Source organism: Furipterus horrens, unplaced genomic scaffold (genome assembly GCF_987537825.1).
Source record: "Furipterus horrens unplaced genomic scaffold, mFurHor1.1.pri manual_scaffold_4, whole genome shotgun sequence".
In the NCBI taxonomy this organism is placed as follows: domain Eukaryota; kingdom Metazoa; phylum Chordata; class Mammalia; order Chiroptera; family Furipteridae; genus Furipterus; species Furipterus horrens.
The window spans coordinates 91,117,523-91,138,881 of record NW_028327174.1 but is presented as its reverse complement, the minus strand read 5'-3'; the positions used below and the strand labels follow the sequence as shown (position 1 = coordinate 91,138,881).

At 34.3% G+C, this 21,359-nt stretch overlaps 1 protein-coding gene across 6 annotated transcripts in view; it reads left to right on the top strand.

Annotated features, from left to right (window-relative positions):
* PAN3 (poly(A) specific ribonuclease subunit PAN3) overlaps nt 1-21,359 on the top strand; it is a 146,222-nt gene that overhangs the window by 65,755 nt on the left and 59,108 nt on the right. For all 6 annotated transcript variants that reach the window (XM_090273760.1, XM_090273759.1, XM_090273758.1 and 3 more), the window contains one exon: nt 6,366-6,513. In XM_090273760.1, coding sequence (XP_090129886.1) covers nt 6,366-6,513 — 148 coding nt within the window. The remainder of the gene's footprint in view (nt 1-6,365; nt 6,514-21,359) is intronic.

Here is a 21,359-nt window from a genome sequence, read left to right as displayed (position 1 = left end):
GAAATCTGTTGCACTTATATATGCTAATAACAAACTATCAGGGGCCCGGTCAAGATGGAGGTGTAGACAGATATGCTGCATCTCCCTCCACAACTAAGAAAGAATACAACTACCTCAAAACTAGAGACAACCAGAAGTTCCAGAAAATCAAACTGCATGGAAGTCCAGCAAATAAAGATATAAAGAAGAAATACTCACCCAGACAGGTACGAGGGCGGAGAGGACGTGGTGTAGTGGTGGCAGCAGCGGTGGCGGCGGCAGCACGTATATACATATGTAAGATTCATTTATATTAAATTCTAGTTTTTTCGCAATGGGTTTGCCACCAGGACATAGGTGTCACGAAAACCACCACTAAATCAAAGCCAAAATGGGAAAAGACTCATATCAACATTGTGGTCACTACTGGCCATTTGATCTACAAATGTGGTGGGATTGACAAAAGAACCATTGACAAATTTGAGGAGGCTGCTGAGTTGGGGAAAGGCTCCTTCAAGTATGCCTGGCTCTTGAATAAACTGAAAACTGAAAGGGGGCGTGGTATCACCATTGATATCCTCCTGTGCAAATTTGAAACCAGCAAGTATGTGACCGCCATTGATGCCCCAGGACACAGAAACTTTATCAAAAACATGATTGCAGGCACATCTCAGGCTAGCTGTGCTGTCCTGATTTGTTTCGTGGTGTTGGTGAATTTGAAGCAGAGATCTCCAAGAATGGCAGACCTGTAAGCATGGCCTTCTGGCTTACACCATGGGTGTGAAACAGCTGATTGTTGGTGTTAACAAAATGGGTTCCACTGAGCTGCCCTATAGCCAGAAGAGATACAAGGAAATTGTTAAAGGAATTAGCACCTACATTAAGAAAATTGGCTAGAACCCTGACACAGTAGCATTTGTGCCAATTTCTGGTTGAAATGGCAACAACATGCTGGAGCCAAGTGCTAACATGCCTTGGTTCAAGGGATGGGAGGTCCCTGAAAGGTGGCAATGCCAGTGAAACCACGCTGCTTGAAGCTTGGATTGCATCCTGCCACCAACTCGTCCAACAGACAACTGACAAGTCTCTGCATGTGCCCCTCCAGGACATCTACAAAATTAGTGGTATTGGTACTGTCCCTGTGGGTCGAGTGGAGACTGATGTTCTCAAACCTGGCATGGTGGTCACCTTTGCTCCAGTCAAGTCGAAGTGTACGGTGAAGCTTTGAGTGAATCTATTCCTGGGGACAACGTGGGCTTCAATGTCAAGAATGTGTCTGTCAAAGATGTTCGTCATGGCAATGTGGCTGGTGACAACAAAAATGACCCATGAATGGAGGCAGCTGACTCCACAGCTCAGGTGAGTATCCTGAACTATCCAGGCCAAATCAGTGCTATATATGCACTTGTTCTGGATTGACACACAGCTCATACTTCCTGCAGATTTGCTGAGCTGGAGGAGAAGACTGATCGTCGCTCTGGGAAAAAACTGGAAAATGGCCCAAAGTTTTTGAAATCAGGTGATACTGCCATTATTGATATGGTTCCTAGCAAGCTCATGTGTGTTGAGAGCGTCTTTGACTATCCTCCTCTTGACTGCTTTGCTGTTCGTGACATGAGACAGACAGTTGCTGTTGGTGTAATCAAAGCAGTGGACAAGAAGGCAGCTGGTGCTGGCAAAGTCACTAAGTTTGCCCAGAAAGCTCAGAAGGCTAAATGAATATTATTCCCAACACCTGCCACTGCAGTCTTAATCAGTGGTGGAAGATTGGTCTCAGGACTGTGTCTCAGTTGGCCATTTAAGTTTAATAGTAAAGGACTGGTTAATGATTACAGTGCCTCCTCAAACCTTCAGAAGGGAAGGTGAATGTTTTGTGGACCGTTTGTGTGTGTGTGTGTGTGTGTGTGTGTGTGTGTGTGTGTGTGTGTGTGTGTGTGTGTGTGTGTGGCAGTTTTTAAGTTACTAGTTTTTAAAATCAGTACTTTTTAATGGAAACAACTTGACCAAAAGCTGTCAAGAGTTTTGAGACCCATTAAAACAAAGTTTAATGAGAAACCTGTGTGTTCTTATTGGTCAACACTGTAACTTTCTTTTATACTACTTGTAAGACTTTAGAGTTATCCTATAACCTATTTCTGGTGTTATATCTGCTGATAATTTAGAATTTGATAATTCTGTTAGCGTTTTTTCTTGGTAGAAACAAATTTTCTTTTACACTTTGTCCTAAGGGGAGGAATCTGTTTACATAGTAAAAGCTATGGGAGAGGCTCTGTTGGTGCAACACTAAATAGATTAGGACAGCTAAGCAAAGTAACATTGTTTATGTATAAGCTATCTTATAAAGGCCAAATTCTGCTATATTAAAGTCGACATGTTACATATAAAAAATTTTGTAGTTAACATCAATCTGTTATATCGAAAAAAGAATTCTAGAAAATGCAGACTAATCTATAGGGAGAGAAAGCTGGATTCATCTATGTTTGCGAGGAGACCAAAGTAGTGGAGCAGAGAGGGATTTAAAAGGCTGGTGGAAACTTTTTGGGCAGGATGGATATATTCATTATCTTGATTTGGGTAATGACTTCACCCATGTCAAAGTTTATATTTTAAATATGTAGTTTATTATATGTTAATTATATCTAAGTAAAGCTATTAAGAAAAAGTGACCAGGTCATGTTTCATTCAGAGAGTAGAAAGATTACTGATAACTTATGAAGACATTAAGACAGGTTAAAGCCAAGTAGAGCTCATTATAAGGAACTGTACCATATAAGATATTTTATGGTCTTATAAGTTTACTATGTGATTACAAAGAAACTGATCAGCATTCAGGAATATAGTTGCTTCTTAATCATTCATTCACCTAAGACAACTCTTTTTCGCATATACCTTTTTGACATATTTGTAATGAAATATTACATAATATTTTATTTTCTGTTTTCATTTTGTATAAATCTCTTTCTGTGCTTTCTACCTAATTAAAGAAAAACTTAATGGCTGCACGTTTACTTTTGTTGCACTAATTAAATTAGTTTAAATGATAGTAGGAAAGCTTAAAATTGTGTTAACCCTGAGTTAGCAACCTCATCAGAAAACATCTTCCTTTGTAAAAAACTTTTACTGGTCATTTGTAGATAGGAAATACTGTATCATTTTGGTTGGTAGGATGTGTGGATTGAAACATTAATTATTATTTCATTAAAATATAATGATAAAATTATAACAGTGCTTTAAAGCTGAAGGTCAGAACTTTTGATATAGTATATTGCTGTCTAGAGAGTACAGATAAATACTATTTAAATATTGGGGGATGTCAGTTTGGAGAACTCACTATATAAAAAGTAGTTGGTTGTGTTTGGCATGAAAGATACCATATAAGTTTTAAGTATGTGAGAATCCAAAACTCCATTTTTTATTGATAAATTCTCACAAAGTGAATGTCTGTTATTTAACTTGATGAAACATTAATTTTTTTTCAAATGTGCATTTATAGCTGTTTAAGATATAAATAAAAATTAGGATTAAAATGAATAGAAATTATAGTAGTAATATGTCTATGTCTTTAAAAAAATACAGATTTAATATTATAGGACTATATATACCTCAGTAGTTAGAAAGGTATTATTTTCTAAATCATAGGACAGGAATAATAAAACTTGGATTTTCCTTTTCACTATCCTTTTCCCAATTTACTTTATTCTCTTTAGTGTCGTTGAAGTTAGCAAATAATTTATATAACCCAAGTTTGAGTCTTCTAGATGTAACCATCACTTCCTAAAGCTAAGAGAAATTGTTTATTTTCTGATGAATAGGTAATTTCATTTTAATGTGATTTGTTCTAGTTACCAGTTTTGCCTTTTCTTTAAAAAAAGGATTCTTAACATGTTAAAAGTGTGTGCTTAACATGTTAAGGTGTGTGCCTATGCTATTTTACTTCACAAAAACCCTTATATATTTTAAAACAGTAATATTAAAAGTTTTAAGAGCACATCTTATCAGTTATTTTAAATTTATTATCTTAAGTATTCATTGTAATAATTTATCATTACATTAAACATTTCTAATAGTTCATTATTTGGCTGTAGGGATTTATATTACCTATTAGTAAGAGTAGCACTGTGTTCTTTTTCCTAGATTTTGTTTTTTGTGTTGTATCTAAGTCCTATATAATTCTTTCTTCTGCTGTTTAAATTATTTTACTCAAATACTCAGAGTTGAATAAAACAAACGTTCAAACCACCCAGTCAAGGGAAATGCCCTGTATCTTAAATCAGGACTTAAACAAAGGAGGGAGGATTTTAGGCCCTTTTTTTTTTTTCACTTCTTTATTAAAATTCACTGCTGGGCAGGTTTTTTGCATCTCTGGTTGTTGAATCTCTACAGGTTGCAGTTTAGTGTGTGAATTTTAGTTATGTTATTTTTTATAACTTCTATTATAGTAAATTTTGAAGTCCTCTATACTTTGTTAGAATGACATTTTATATATGATTTGTTTGGCGAGGGTAGAATATACTTTCACCTCCTAGTTCTCAATTTATAGGATGCCTTAAATGGAGGCTTTCAGGTCAATTGAAATAGGTTTAGTTTAGAGAAATTCGGCTTTCAAATCACAGTAAATGTAGGATATACGTGAAATGAAAACTGGGTAGCATTTATTTCTTAGGAGCGTGGTACTAAAAAGTTTTGCATGCATATATAATTTTCTTTGTCTAAATCTACAGTCTCTTACTAATCTTTTAATCCTGAAGTCTGGATCTTTCATAGGCATTTTGAACTTTTACAGATATCTTGATTGCTTTTATCTTGACTCCATCTTCTAAAATAGGTTTAGGATTAACTGGTACACACAGATTTAGCTCAGAAGTGGTTCTGTCAGTAGCCATTTGTTTCCTATAACTAGGGATTAACACATCAGTAAAATGTGTTGGCTTATTTTCTACTCTAGAAATTAAGAAATTGACCATACTTCTAAAGAACATGCTACAATTTTTGAAAACTTTAGAATTTGGAAGGTTTACTCTGTGTGTGTGTGTGTGTATGACAGTTAGAAGAGGATTTTATTTTTCTCTACGCAAAATATATTTTGACTCAGGCCTGGTTATCCACCTCCTCCCCTCAGAATTTCATGTCTTAGATGTGGCAGTAAAAGAGTTTCATTTTATACCTAGTATATTTCAGTTAAGCTCAGATTAACATTTCTTCTACATTTTCTCACTTTGTGTTTAATTTTACCTGGCATGCAACTGGTGAAATGTCATTTGTTTTAGTGTTTAAAATCAGGTTAGCCTGTTGATTTAGCTTCCAAGTCTTATATTTGAACTTTTAACTTGACAGTTGGGAAGTGTTATTGGGTTGTACAGTAATTAGTCCATCTTCTGATTGTTTAATGATTATTAGTTCTAGAATACTTCTGAGTTATTAAATTCTTTGTGTCATAGTTTCGTGCTTTAAACTTAGTTTATATATATATATATATACATAAAATGTGAGCTGAAGTATGAACATATTTCCTTGGTTGACCCTGTTGGAAGTTGAATTCAGGTGATATCATTCATGTTAATGGTCATCGAACCTTTATTATACTTAAACATGTAGAATTTAAAATGTTCATCATTTCAGAAAAATAATTTAGGATATTTATTTCACATGGACAAAAATATAGTCCATTTATGAATTTGAAGTACAGTCTCATATGTTCTACTAGTTCTTAAAGCCAAAAGTACCACGCCACTTGACTATATAAAATGTGACATAGTACAACTATGAAGAAATATTTTAAATGTAATCTTATGGTAAAATATTTTTAATACAACGTAATGTGATACTTTGCAGGCATTGGGGCGTCTGTTTTTTTTTTCTTATATCTTGATTTTTCCCATGTTTGCCTTGTTTATAAGTGTTTTTTTTTCTTGGTTACTTAAATACATGGCACCATATTGTTGAGAAAATGTCTTAAGTGCTTACAAAAAAGGAAGTGATTAATTTTGGAATAAAGGCCGTTTTGACCTTTCTTCTGGTAGAAGTGGTTTAAAGCTATTAAATTTGAAACTTGTTGCTCAGTTTTGAGGTAGTCTCAACCTCCCAGTTCTCTAAAATGTGTTACAATAGTTTGGTAATGATGCATATTTGACAATAAAGGCAAATTTTACATGTTTCTGAGGTTAAACCCTGCAAGTGAAATGATTAAAATTCACAAATTTGATATAATAAATTCCCTCAAGAAGTTTAATTATACCACTCCAAATTATGGAAACTAAAAAGCACTGTAAATTTTTTCAGTAAAATATTTAATCAGTAAATCAAACACTGTGGAATTATGCCTCGTAGATTCAATGTCTTTTTTGGGCTTAAAGTGTGTTAACTTACTATATTTGATTTTTAAATAGACACCAAATCCTACTGCAAGCGAATTTATTCCTAAAGGAGGATCAACCTCCAGGCTGAGTAACGTGTCCCAGTCAAATATGTCTGCCTTCTCTCAAGTTTTCTCTCACCCATCCATGGGAAGTCCTGCTGCTGCTGGATTAGCACCAGGTAAGTTGAGTAACTGTTTCCAGTGAGTTCCAGATACCAAATCTGTAAGCACCATTTGCTATTAGTTTATCAGAACTGAAATTGTATACTTGAACGATTCACATTTGAACACATTGTGAGTTTTATGTTCCAGATTTTGGTACCATAGTTGAAAAATTGAAAGCAAAGTTTAAATATGAACAAAAAAATCACATGCAAGGGTGTTTAAAAAGCACAGAAATAAATTTAAAGAAGAAAAGAGTTATTTAGGAAAAATAACTGGACCTTAGTATTTCCCTTTTTAAAAAGTCAGTGATAATGCTAATTCACTCAAAAACTTATCTAAGAGCATAGAAATAAATTTTGATGTGTATATCTACTTCAAAGTCCTTTTGTACTAGATTTCTAAAAAATAGCATTATTATTCAGAACACAAGTTTAGATGTATTTATTATCTTTCAGATGTTTGATTATAAATCTGTAATAGTAATTTTTAATTGGGTAAAGTAAATCATAGTAGGAAAGAAATGTAAAAGTATTAGGGGTCATTGAGGTAGGGAAAAACAGTATTTCTCAATCATTTTCTTCCAAGTTTATCCATGATGACATAAGAATTTGAACAAATGTCTTATACCCCAGAGGTTCTAAGGATGGTTCATAGTGACCTTAGATAACTTTTTTTTAAACTTCTCTCTTTTATCTTAAAAATACATGCAAATTTTGCATTCTAGCTCATGACAAACATTTATTATAATATGAAGATATGAAAAATTTCTTAGCTAATTAACACCAGCTACCTCTATGGCTCTGTACCTTAATCAGAAAAGTGAGGTATGCAAAATTATATTGAATTTATCATAAGTGATGAGCAGGTTGTCTTGTGTCTGTAAAATGCTTGAGCTCCCCACATTGGTTATATATATGCATTAAATGAAGCCAAAATATTGTTCTAGATCAGACTGGATCTAGTACTACCTTCAGGGCTTAATGAAATTAGTAAGAGAAATCATTGGTTTTGATACTGATATGGAATCAAAGACCTTTGGGGGAAGAATGAGAGAAGGTAATGATAATCTATGGAACAGAGCATCTGGTTTAGCATGTGAAGTATCACGTGTACTCAGAGACTGAATAACCTTGTGTTGCCAAGGATTTTATCAATGCCTCCTTCCCTTACCTTCACATGTCCCATTACCTTTCCTTCTACTTAAGCTCTTTTCAGGTTTAGTTAAGTTTATAAACATTTTCCCTTCTTCCCTAGACAGCAGTTTCAGAATTGAGTAGCCTAAAAGTTTTACTTGTAAGTAATGTGCTACTGTGATTTTTCTCCCATTGAGGTGTGTTCACATTGTACACATGAGCATAATTCACATGTCAGCTATACATCGAAAATTTCTTAGAGATTGTTCAGCTTTCTGAGCAGTTTTTATAAAGCACTCACAGTGGTACCCATATACCAATAGATTTGGCTTTTGTAATTAAGTACCAGTTTATTTTGGCATAATAACACATCTTCCTTTGTTTCAAAAATAAGTATTTTGTTTACATCTTTGATCGGACTAGTTCAAGCTTGCCGTTTAAAAAAAATAGTTTTTTAAAATATTGGAGGCGTTAAGAATGTCAAAGGGAATTTTAGATCTTGAAAATGTTAAGAAATCCATTAATGCTGTGGTATTTAAACTTTCCAATAGGTATTAATTTGTGTGTAGGTAAGTGTTTGATTGGCTCCAGTTGTGGTATTATAACCTAAATTTGGGATGTAATTAATTAATTTAAAAATTAGATGAAAAACTACTTACTCTTCTGCATAGCTCTAATGTTAAAAAATGGTCCTTCTACTTCCCGTTGATGAGTAATTACTGTCTGGAACCATTGGAAATAGGTCAGTATATTATATTAAATGTATTCCTAAATTTTTTATACGTTATTTAAAAATTGTTCTTCATTTCAAATGATAATCAACAAAGCTAAAATAGTTTTCAAAAACAGAATAATTTTGCATTTATTATTTCCACATATTTTTTCCTTTTAGTTAATGGCCTAACACTCTCTGGAGATGAGCAAAGAAAAAATTTAAGTCTGACTTACTTCCAGAAAGCCATTTACTCCTTCAGTATTTCCATTACTTTGTAGCCACAAATGCTATTTTTTTCAAGGCCTAAGAAAGGTTCTTGACATTCTGCTTTAAGGCTGTAGAATAAAAAAGGTCATAAAGTTTACCTTAGTGATGATGTAATTTATTGTTACTGCTTCTTGTCTATTACATATATAACCTATTGATAATTTTCAGTTATAAAGTTTTCTTTTTTTCAATTTCTATTCCAGATTATTACCCTCAAAAATGTGTAAAACTACTGTTTTTCTTAACTATGAAGCCTTAAATATTTTGGCATTCAAATGTGAAAAATGTCATTTTTATTACATATGAAGAAATACATATTAAATGTATCTCTTGACCAAAATGTAAAAATACTTGAGCGAAGTTGAGTAGATAATAAGATTTTGAATTTCCTCAAATTGTAAGAAACAAAAGCATAATTCTGGGAACAAGGTTGCTCCTAAGAGAATCAAGTCTTTTTTAAAACTTGTTCTGATCATCTTTGATTTGTGTTTTTAAAAAAGTTTTAATGAAACAAGTAAAACTTTATGCACAAGTTATTTAAATTTATTATAGCCAATTATGTTTCAGGGTACTGAAAGTGTTAAAAATACGCAGCACGTTTTCATTGAATTGTATACACAATCATTATATTCTATTTTAGTTTAAGAAATCAAGGATTTACTTGTTTTATGTGCTGTAAATCTAAGAACAATAGCAAAGTTTCTAAGAATCTTCTTTGAAGGTAGTTGCTATAAGAGTATGGAGAATGGCACTTAACTTGGGCTTCATTATCTTTGAAAACACCTAAATTTGTAAATATGCACTTTTCCCTAGTACAGCCCATATTATCCTGAGATCCACAGCCTTCAAAAGTTAAGAATCACTGGTTTAACACAGTCTGAGCAAAATTTATTTAAATTTATTTCCAGAGCATGTAGTCTAAAGATTTTTTTTTTGGTAGTTTTTGCTTTAGGCAAACAGATTTTGAATAGGTCTTTAAGAATGAAAATATGACTACACTAAGTATATGAAATGATAGTTTGTGCTTTAATATTTTTATGCCATGAAAAATAATTTTATCATGAGAACCAATTGCTGAATGTTTTTCTTAATCAGAATTTTTCCTAAGAGTGTTTTGATTTGGTAGTAGACATCGTAAACTAAGTATTGGTGTGCTTGACTTCAGTATTAGCTGCAGTTTGTTTGAAAGTGCTTGAGAGAGGTAGCAACAGGAGCATATGTTTCTATCTGGTGTTATGATACATCATCTGGTGGTTTAATGTGCAATCCTGATTCAGTAATTGAGTATCTGTTGTTCTGCTTAATTGTGTGTGGACATTTGGGAGGAACAGAGGGGAGTTCTTAGACTTCAAAAATGCCACCATTGATTCATAAATGAGAGAGCTATAAGTGAGTTTCAGTATTTTCAAATCTTTATTCTTTCAAGATGAGGATGGTGCAGATTTTTGGACCATTTGATATATTTTATTGTAAATATATACTATTGATTTGGGGAAAAACATTTACTAATACTAAACTTATTAAATAATGATATTCATTTATTATGTTTTTTAGATCCAGTTTTTGAAGCACTTAATCACTTATATGTTTCTGAGGGTACCAAATTGATAAGTAAAATTGGCTAATAATCTTTTATTTTTAAAGATTTTTTTTTAGAAAGAGGGGAAGTGGTGGAGAAAGGGAGAGAAACATCAGTGAGTCGCCTCTCATATGTGGCCTGACTTGGGATTGAACCTGCAACCCAGGCATGTGCCCTAACTAGGAATCGAACTGTGACCTTTTGCTTTGCAGAATGACGCCCAACCAACTGAGCCACACCAGTTAGGGCTGGCTAATATTCTTTAATGTATTTTTGGCTTGGTCAAGTTATGGGGAAATTAGTATTTATCCATTATTCTTGTTAAAAAATATGAAGGTATTGAACGTTTATATATAAAACATATACTATTTAAAATATTCTTATACTGTTGAAAGATTTGGATAAGGAGATCCCTTTTACTTTTAAATTTCAATGCTAAAAAATAAAATTTTGTGATTTCATTAGCTCTGTGGCATTTTATATCATAAGTGAATAAAATGGAGGCTTAATTCATTCAGTTGTATGATAATCTGATATTGGTCAGTGATCTAGGTGAAACCTTTAGGGTTTACATAGTTCAGCCTTGTAGCAGTTTAGAGGTGGCATTCCTGACAGATTATCATCTAGCTTGTTCTTTGTAACTTATAAAAGCAATAAAGAATTCATTAGCTAGCCAAGGCAGCTCCGTGTACATTTTATAGTTTGAATAGAAAAGAAAATTATATCTCATCTGGACTAAACTCTGTCTTGTGTTTTATCCACAAGTCCTAGTTTTTTTCCCTTTGTATTGAACGGAGTAAATCAAAATGTTTCCTACATGATAGTCCTTTCAACTATTTTTTTTTTTTTTTTGGCTAGTCGTACATATGTGTGTGTTCATATAACTGATCTGTTTGTATGACTGAAAAACAAGAGAGAGGGCAAACAGGGAAAAAACTGTTAAAATTAACAAACTGTGTAGGTTAAAATCATAAGCTGTTTTAAATCATAATGGCTAGATAGAATTTAATCCACAGATCTGTGTACCTCACTGTATTACTACTCTGATACCCAGCTAAGGAGTATATATACCGTTAGGAAAATAGGAAACTTTGCTAACAATCTTGCAGATGGTGAATATCTAAGTTCACATTTAAAATTTCACTGTGTATCTTAGGCTCTTGGTTCAAATCACTAAAGGCATAAATATTTTATAAGCTATCATTTTAGATTGTTTCACTAAACAGTATTGCTGAAAATAAAAATTATAAGAAATAGTTACATAATTCTTAAACATTGTCATGTTTTATAGGATGTAACTAAGTAGATTTTCCTTGTAAGTAGAAATTTTTATAGGATTTTTTTATAGGCTGTAACTCTAAGCAGATTTTCCTCGTAAGTAAAATTTTTTTCAAAAATTTACTGGATTCTCTGGGACTGTCAAGTAATTCTATCATGAGTTTATTTTGATATTCCGTTTCAACTGATTTTTCTGAATTATTTTTACATTTAATGACAATAGAGGTAGTTTAGCAATAAAGTGTTCCTCTAATTGTTTTAAATACCTGTCTAGATTTCACGAGCATATTACAAATTCCTTAAGAAGAAGGGTTCTTGTCATTTTTTACCTTGCACAAATTTAGCCATATTGATGGTGCCTAGTAAATGTTTACTCATTTAACTACACTTCATTTCTGTATTGGAGAAAAATTTTAATTGGTGGGTATCTCTTTACGTATAGTGAATTTTAGTCAATAAACATCTGATGAACTTCTAGAAAGTGCAAATAAATGTTCAGAAGGATATAGATGAAGTCATATGAGGAACAGAAGTATGCCTCTTGAAAGTTTAACTGCATCAGGACTAGAGTCACTGTGTTTTGAGGTGCTAAAACATTAAAACCAGTTAAAATATTTGTAAGTACTATGTTTAAATTGCATGTTTCCATTTTTTGTAACTACTTTGTTTTTCAGGTATATTCAGCAGAATCACTCAAACCTTTCCAGGTTTTCTAATTGGATTACTTTCTACATTAAAAAATAAATTAAAAATTTATAGTTAAGATCAGGGGTCCCCAAATTTTTGTGTAGAAAGCCTTTTCACTGCTCTGTAATGTGGAGACCACTCTGTATATGCATATAAATGGATACAGATGTTGATGTCCCAGGGAAGGTTACTAACAGTAGTACTGTAGAACCACAAGTGGTTTGGGAGTGCCTGCTGGCTATATTCCCTTCCCAATTGGGAATTTCAGGAAACTGAGGCGAGACGTTAATGGCACAGAGGGGGATGTGGCTGCTGCAGCTGGCTTGGAGACCTGTCAGGTAAGGCTTAATTAGCTCCCAGTAGATATTGTTCTGCTGGTTGGTAAGCCCTGGTTAATGTGTCCTGTTAGGTTGGAGAGTTCCTGTTGTGGACTTCCTGTTTAAATCTCATGTATTGGCTAACTTGTCCCTTAATTAAGGGGTGGAGCTTGGTGGGAGTAGGTAGGGCTCCCTTTGACTATAGGTTCAGTGGTCTGCTCTTGCAGCAAGGTCTCCTGCTGCTCTTGAGCCACTTTCATTGGACTGTATTGCCTTTAGAATATGGTACCACTTTTTATACTAAAGTAGCTGTGGCTTTTGGCACACCTTTTGGTCCCTGTGTTTTAGCATCTTCATTTCTATAGTATAGTGGGTTTTAAAAGTCTTTCTAATCTAAAATTCTATGTTTTTTGCGACACAGTGACCTATAGGAGAGAGGTACACTAAAAGGAGACAAATGAAGACAATGATGGGAGGTAGCAAAAAGTAGAGAAGAATTTGATTTTTGTACTAGACTTTAAAAGAACTTTCAAAGGCTTGTGGACTTCCTTACCATAGTCTGTGTAAACAGAAAATCCCACCAAGGCTCCCTTTGCATCCTAGGTGGAGATGAGGGGAGTTTTCTTTCTGCAATATAAGATTAGAGTCTGGGGTAACTTAGAGTAGTGTTGTAGTGGTTTTGGATAAACTGAAAGGCAGAGAGAACATATTCCTGATTCTTAGCTGGATGTGGAGAGTTAGAAGTTAGTTGTTTTCTTTCCTTTCAATTAAATAGGTTGATAGCTCCAGGGATCATTTTTTCTTTAACTGTTTGGCTCAGTGGTGCATGGTATGTTGTTACCTACTCAGTGGAGACAGAGTGTGTGAATAAAATGACTGTGCTTGTGTAACATGTCTAGTTAGGAGCAGTTCTCTTAATTCTGTTGGAATGAATTCACTGATGGCAGCTTTTTCTGTTTCTTGAATTTTTTCTGATTCTTTTCAGCTTTACTAGTCATCTTTTTCCTTACTCTTTGCCTTTCAGATGTGCAGTTACCCTGAGTAGGGCATGCGGGAAGGGTTTTATTAAAAGGAGAGGAATTAAGAGCTGTATCCCTTTTAAAACTCCTAGTGCACACAGACATGTAAAACCTACTATGAGTATGTACTCAGATGTGGACAGCATGTTTATATGGTGGTTATGTTTAGTTCTGGATTTTTTTAGTCACGATCTCTTCCATATTGATATATCTGAAGTGAGAGATACTTTCTTAAGATTTCATAAACATCTTCCCATATTTTAGATGTTATTATCCAGATTTTAGACTGGTATGCCTATCAATTATAACTAGTAATTAAAAGTCCCTTTGGGGGCTTTGTACCTTTTAGAAAACAGTAAGATCAATAGGATATTAATATGGTTGTAGTCACCAAGTTGCTATCTAAGCCATAATTACTATGGACAGAAATCTTACTGCCCACTGTTCGTGATGTTTAAACAAATAGATCCAAATTCTGTCCGTCACAGGACAGAAATTTATTCTTGCTTTATAATAGTCCAGGCAGTTCAGTTGTCTGGGATGCACTCCTCCACATCGTCAGGAATCCAGATCGGGTGGCTTCTGAATATCTTTCCAGTCACCTGGAAGGAAGGAAGCATAGAGGAGCATGAGTGGGAAGTAGTTGTGAACAGGTCTGGAAATTGGAAGCTTCTCCAGTGATGACTGTACCAAAATCTGGACTTCCATTTTTTAAAGTAGCTTGGCTACATTTCCCAGGCTTTTTGGGATGCAAAATTTTAACAGTTGAATCATGTGCATACATTTTTGGACATTATCTTATTTGCATCTTTTCAGCTTCATAAGAAATGAAGTTTTCCAGCATACCTGACATTTTTGAATCTCAGAACCTTATACCTTTGTCAAACTTTACATTTTCAGCAATTTTTTAAAGAAAGATTTCCAAAATTTGCAGTCCTCTGTTGCTTCAATCAAATACAAAAAAAAAAAATTTTTTTTGGTGATATGTGCTCAACTTTATGTACCTCAGTAATTGTATTGAACCAGAATACAAATGATATCCTTTAGGTATCAGAGTGTCTAGAGCAATTTGTAATTACTTAGATTATTTACCCCTTCCATTGTCTTCCTGCTGCAATGTATTAGATTATAACTCCTTGAAGGTAAGGTCTTTCTCTTGCTCTCTGAATCTGTTAAATCAGGGGTCCCCAGCCCCTTGGTCTCTGGCCTATTAGGAACTGGGCTGCGCTAGCCTGAGCTCACTCCCGTGTCTCTCACCACACTCCTGTCCCAAGTCCAGAGCAGAGGAGTAGTGAAGTGAGAGAAGTTTACCTGAGCACCGACACCTGCCTGCCCCTGAAACTGGTCTCTGGTGCCAAAAAGGTTGGGGACCCATGTGTTAAATGATGCTGATGAGATTATTTTACCTGGGATGCCATTTTGAGAACCATTGCACAACTAGGTGCCCTATGCTGTCTTATCTCTTTTCTTATAACCCCTTTCTTTAATCTGCTTAGGATCAAGAACACAAATACATTTTTTAAAGTGTATTTTATTGATTATGTTGTTACAGTAGTCCCAATTTGTTTTCCCCTTTGCGCCCCTCTACCCAGTACACCCCTTCCCTCCAGCAATCTTACCCCTCTTAGTTCATATCCATAGGTCGTGCATATAAGTTCTCTGGCTTCTCCCTTTCCTATCTTTTTCTTAACATCCTCCTATCTACTTTGTACCAACCGATTATGCTTCTTAATCCCTGCACCATTTCCCCATTTCTCCCCCTTCCCCCTCCCAGCTGATAACTCTCCAAATGATCCCCATACCTATGATTCTGTTTCTATTCTGGTTTGCTTAGTTGGATTTTGTTTTTATTTTTTAGGTTCAGTTGTTGATAGTTGTGAGTTTGTTGTTTTTTTAATGTTCACAATTTTGATCTTGTTCTTAAATGAGTCCCTTTAACATTTCATGTAATAATGGCTTGGTGATGATGAACTCCTTTAGCTTTACCTTGTCTGGGAAGCACTTTATCTGCCCTTCCATTCTAAATGATAGCTTTGCTGGATAGAGTAATCTTGGTTGTAAGTCCTTGCTTTTCATCACCTTGAATACTTCTTGCCAGCCCCTTCTTGCCTGCGAAGTTTCTTTTGAGAAATCAGCTGGGAGTCTTATAGGCACCCATTTGTAGGTAACTCTGCTTTTCTCTTGCTGCCTTTAAGTTGCTCTCTTTATTTTGAACCCTTGGCATTTTAATTATGATGTGTCTTGGTGTGGTCCTTTTTGGGTCTTGCTTTTTTGGGACTCTCTGTGCTTCATGGACTTGTATGTCTATTTCCTTTGCCAAATTTGGGGAGTTTTCCTTCATTATTTTCTCATATACGTTTTCAATTTTTTGTTCTTCCTCTCCTTCTGGCACCCCTATGGTTTGGATGTTGGCACGTTTAAAGTTGTTCCAGAGGTTCCTAAGCCTCTCCTCATTTTTTTCAATTCTTGTTTCCTCATTCTGTACTGGTTGGCTGTTTATTTCTTCCTTATGTTCCAAATAATTGATATGAACCCCTGTTTCCTTCCCTTCACCATTGGTTTTGTGTGAATTTTCTTTCATTTCATTTAGCATAGTCTTCACTTCTTTTCTTATGTGTTTGCTGTACTTAAGCATATCTGTCAAGCCTGTGGGAACATCTTTATCACCAGTGTTTTGAACTCTTCATCTGTTAGGTTGGTTATCTCCTTATTTGTTAGGTTGGCTATCTCCTCGTCGCTTAGTTCTCCCACTGGAACCTTGATCCATTCCCCATTTTGGGCCATACTTCTCTGTCTCCTCATTTTGACAGGTTCCTGTGTTTGTTTGCCTCTGTGTCTTAGGTAGAGCTGTCGCACCTGTTACATTGTAAGGGGTAGAGCCTTAGCTATTCGTCGGTAGAGGGCGACCCGGTTCACCACTTTGTGGTGCTGTGTGTGTGTGTGGAGGGGGGTCGTCCGGGAAGGAACAATGCCGCCTACGCAGCTCTCGCTCCTTTTCTAGGCACTTTTCCCACTTCCGTATGGAACTGGAGCCCCTCTAGCTGTTACCCTGGCAGTTGGTCCCAGAGTAGGTGGGTCTGGACATTCTAGAACTGTGGGGGCCCTTTAAACAAGCGGACTCTGCTAAGAGACCAGCAGTTTCTTCCTCCACCCCAACCTCCTCTGGTTTGCAGTCAAAAGCAGTGAGGCTTGATTTTCCTTGGTGCTGGGACCATGAGCTGCGCAGTCTGGTCTGGTGCTGGGAGTGCTCCCCAGGTGTCCCTCCCGACTTTTTAAAATGTGTGGCTGCACTTTACTCCAGGCCGCCGCCACCTTTGCTGCTGCCGCTACCACACCGTGTTCTCTCTGCCCTGGCTCCACCCCTCCTGCCTGTCTGGATGAGTATTTCTTCTTTATATCTTTGTTTGTTGGACTTCCATGCAGCTCGGTTTTCTGGAACTTCTGGTTGTCTCCAGTTTTGAGGTAGTTCTATTCCTTCTTAGTTATGGAGGGAGATGCAGCCGTGTCTGTCTAGGCCTCCATCTTGGCCGGAAGTTACATATTTTAATAACTTTAAAAAAAAAAAATAAGAAAAAAATCTTTGAGTCAAGGACTTGAATTATTGCCTGTTAATAAGGTAAATGGGCTTTAAATTATCCTTTGGCTGAGGCTAGTTTCACTCTTTTGGTTCCTGTCTGTGTTCTGGATAAATGAAGTTATTGGACAAGGAACCCTGATTTGTTAATAGGGGTTACTGAAGCTCAAGTCCAGATCACAAAAACAGTTTTAATAAAACTGGGAAACAGAGATTTCTCCTACCTTAGTAATGTTAATGGGACAAAAATTGTATAAATTAATTATTGTAATACATTAATAAATTTTCAGAACACCTGAAAAATTAATAACAGAAGTACCTTGACTTTTTAAAATGTAAAACCTCATGGATCTAGAACTGGTAATCAAATATCTTACTTGCCACTACATTTTAATATGTATGTTTTAAAATTTTTATGTAGAAATACAAAGTTAAAATTACGGTGTTAAGTAATTTTATTTTCTGTGAATAGCTACAATTTTTATAATCAGGGACGCTTAGAGTTAGTTTCTGGTTTATAAACAACATAATTTATCACTATGAATGAAGGATACCATTTGCTTATAAACATTGATTATCACTTGAGAAGAAAAAAATGGTCCTTTTGATCCAAAAGAGTTAGCCAGTACCTGTCCTCTTCCCTTTTTGTTTTGACCTTTAGTTTGAAATAACCTACATGTTAATGATTTAAAAGATTGCCATCATTGCAGGGGCTAGATTACTTGGCCAAGTTTGGAGGCAAGCAGGTCAGTGTTCTGCCTGCTTCAAGAATTATGGTGATCAAAGTAAGTTACCTTCTTATACGGGTCAGAAGGTATAGTTCTTAAAATTGTAATACAAACCCTGAAAATGCTTTTTAAAAAAATGAGGACAACTTATATTTTTAGGGGTTTAGGCACTGTAGTATATGCATGGTCAATAGTCTAATATTATTTGTTGACATATTTAATGAAAACTCATATGGAAAGAGGCTCTTGCTAGAATAAGACTGAAGTTAGGTCAAAGGGAAGATTACTGTGTGTAGACATGGAAAGCAGAATAATTGTGCCGGCTCTGGTCCTCATCAAATATTATGTTAAGAGTATGTTAGTAAAACTCAGGTTACATTCATGATATGAACTCACGGTTACTTGCCTAAATTTGGTCAATGAAATTCAGTAAATTTTGAGGAAGCTTTAGGGTTTTTAATGGTGTTATTAATGCTTACAGTATTTCTAATACCCAGATAGTCCAAATACCTTTTATCATAGACAGATATTCATCCAGGTGAAGTATGACTATATAAATCAGTTGCTGAAATTCTCTAGGTTTTAAGGGGAAAACCAGAGATGGAAACCAAATTGCATTTATTTTGTCTAGAACCACATGGCTTCTACCAAAGGTTATTTACATGTAAAAAAAAAATAAAGTAAATACACAAAGCTTTTAGGAGCATGTAGAAATTTGTCATTTTTATTGTGTAATGTAATGAAGAGAGAAAATATTTGTCTTTTAATAAATATAATTATTTATTGAAATGTTAGTATAATTCAGTAAACAGTTAATGCTTTTTCTTCATATTTTCCTAAAAGTAAAAATAATGCTGTTTCTTTATAGTTCTTTAAAAATGAAAAAACATTTTTATTGGCTATATCTTTGTTGTCCTATTCATATATTTTTTAGTTCAATTCTTTCTTGATGGAGGCTTTAAAAACAAGATTTGGTTTTTTCCACTCATCATTATTTAGAAGCTTTAAAGTAGAAGTCACATGAAGGCAAAAATAAGTAGAATGGGGTATATCACAAATACTGGAGGAGTTTTGAAGCCAAAGTTTGGTTTACCATGAATCTAGATTTTGGAGACTTCATGAATAGAACATTTTTTAATTGGATCTTATAAAAAACACGGTTTCAATGGTAACTGATGATTTGATTCTGTTCCCCTTCACATGGGAAATGTGAAGCTCTAGTACAAAAAAAAATCTATGCAGTGCATACTCAATGAGAATTTAATTTCCATATATATAAAAACAGTATCCACACATTTAGAAATATATTTATTAAGATTCAGATATTTATATTAATTTGATTTGAGTTCTGACACAAATAACTGTCATCCACAGAATTTTTTAAAAATGCTCTCTTTATCATGTTTAGTAAAAGCCTTAATCTTTTAACAGGAAAATAACTTATATGTGAGATCTGTGGCGAAATTGTGCCTCTGTTAAATAATGGTCTCTGAGTGTACGTACATATTTTCTATTATTTTTACAGGATAAATTCTTAGCTTAGGCTCAGTCCAAAACTTTATCTGAACTTACAGATTTCAGTATTATTTTCTTATCGTTTCTTTCTTGAGTAGATTAACATGTGTCTAGCATGCATATTTTTAAACTAGAAAATGAGAATTTTAAATTGAAGAATTTTCAAATAAAAGCAAGTGTAATGGTATAATTGAGAGAATCACAGATAGTAGCTTTGGATGGTTGCTTTTAGTCATTCTTAAATAAAAGCAATGGGAGGAAGAATTCTAATAAGCTCATATATCTTTTTCTTAAATTAATCATGAAAGTAAATCTTAAAACATAAATAGGATAGTTTTTTCTTGTTTGATATACAGTTCTCCAGAGTCTTGCATGTTACTTATATTCCATTTAATTATTCATCTTATTAGTTACTTCACACAATATTATTTAAAATTTTAATTATGCATTTTAATATCTTCTGTAGAGAAGCAGGGATTTTGTGATCTGCTCAATTGCATTGTTTCTTAATATTGGAAATTATGACAATTATATTTTTGGAGTTGTGACTTCTTTCTTTTGTAGGAAAAGTATATTGTGTGGATTGTATACATTTTTTATCCTGTGAACTAATTTTGTGTGTGAGGAAGATTTAGCACTATCTTGAGATGTCATTACATCAGGATAGAGGTAGAGTTGGTTTTCATTATTTCACTGGCAGGAATCAGGGTTATAGCCTTTCTAATCTGTCTAATTTTCCTGATGAGAGAGCTCTTGAGTTTTTCATCTTTATTTGTATAGTAAGAATATATTTGTAATTTAAAGTTTTTATCTAATGAAAGTAGTTTATTTCCAGAGAAATTTTTAGTTTTGTTGCATTAAATAAAATGACTTGGTGAAATAAATACTAATGCATCTCCAATGTTTTTAAATTTCGAGAAATTTAAGTTTACTGAGGAGTTTTATTTCTCATATTGGGTTGGCCAAAAGTTCATTTAGAATTTTCTGTACAATGGCTCTAGTAGTGATTAGTTGTCTTTAATGTCATTCAAAACAATTTAGTTAGATTGTATTGTGACAGCTGCCATATAAGCATGCATTTAAAAAAATTATCAAAATTGGTGAATTTTTTTGTACAACCATTTTAATATTGAGGATGGAAGAAAATATGCAGCATTTTCAGCATATTCTTTATTATTTCAAGAAACAAATACTCAACTGAAATGCAAAAAAAGTTTTGTGCAGTATATGGAGAAGGTGCTGTGACTGCTCAAATGTGTCAGAAATGGTTTGCAAAGTTTCTTGGTACTGTTCACATTTTGGCCAAATAATTCTTTGCTCTGGGGCTGGCTGTCTTACGCATTGGAAGATGTTCAATAGCACCCCTGGCCTCTACTCACTAGAAGCCAATAGCGGGGGATAGCAGACATACTCGGAATATCCAAATCAATAAAATTATTGGTGAAAATGAAAAATGTATCTTTTATTTTATGGAAAAAAGTAATGGATTTTTTGGCCAAGCCAGTATTTAACTCCTGGAGGAAATTTTGTATGTGCTTATATTCACAGGAAATAACATTAGTATCCCATGGAGAAATTGCTTGGAGAAACTTTCAAGCACATGTTTAGACTTGGTTTTATCATAAAGTAATACTATATTTAAAGTGAAATCAGTGGGGAACAATGACTACCCCCAGTCTCCTCCAAAAAAGAAAGGCCTCTTTTAAATATAATCTTGTAAAGTAATCTTTTTATTTTGCCACTTCAACAATTTTGACTTTTAACCCTAATATACCGTAAGACAAGTACACTTCCTTAGATTATGAAATGTTTCTGACTATAATGGATTTGTCTCATGGTTTCAACCATTAATGCTTTAAGAAGCCACTAATTAACATTGTGTGAAAATTAGCTTTAAAAAATCTTTTAAAGATTAACCGAAGATGTACATTAACATTTCCCAGGGTGCTTTAAAAATATATATATATTCCTGAGCAGGACCCATCTTAAACTTGCCATTCCAGTTTCTTATCAAGATCCTTCATTTCTTTTCCCTCCGCTTTTGCCGA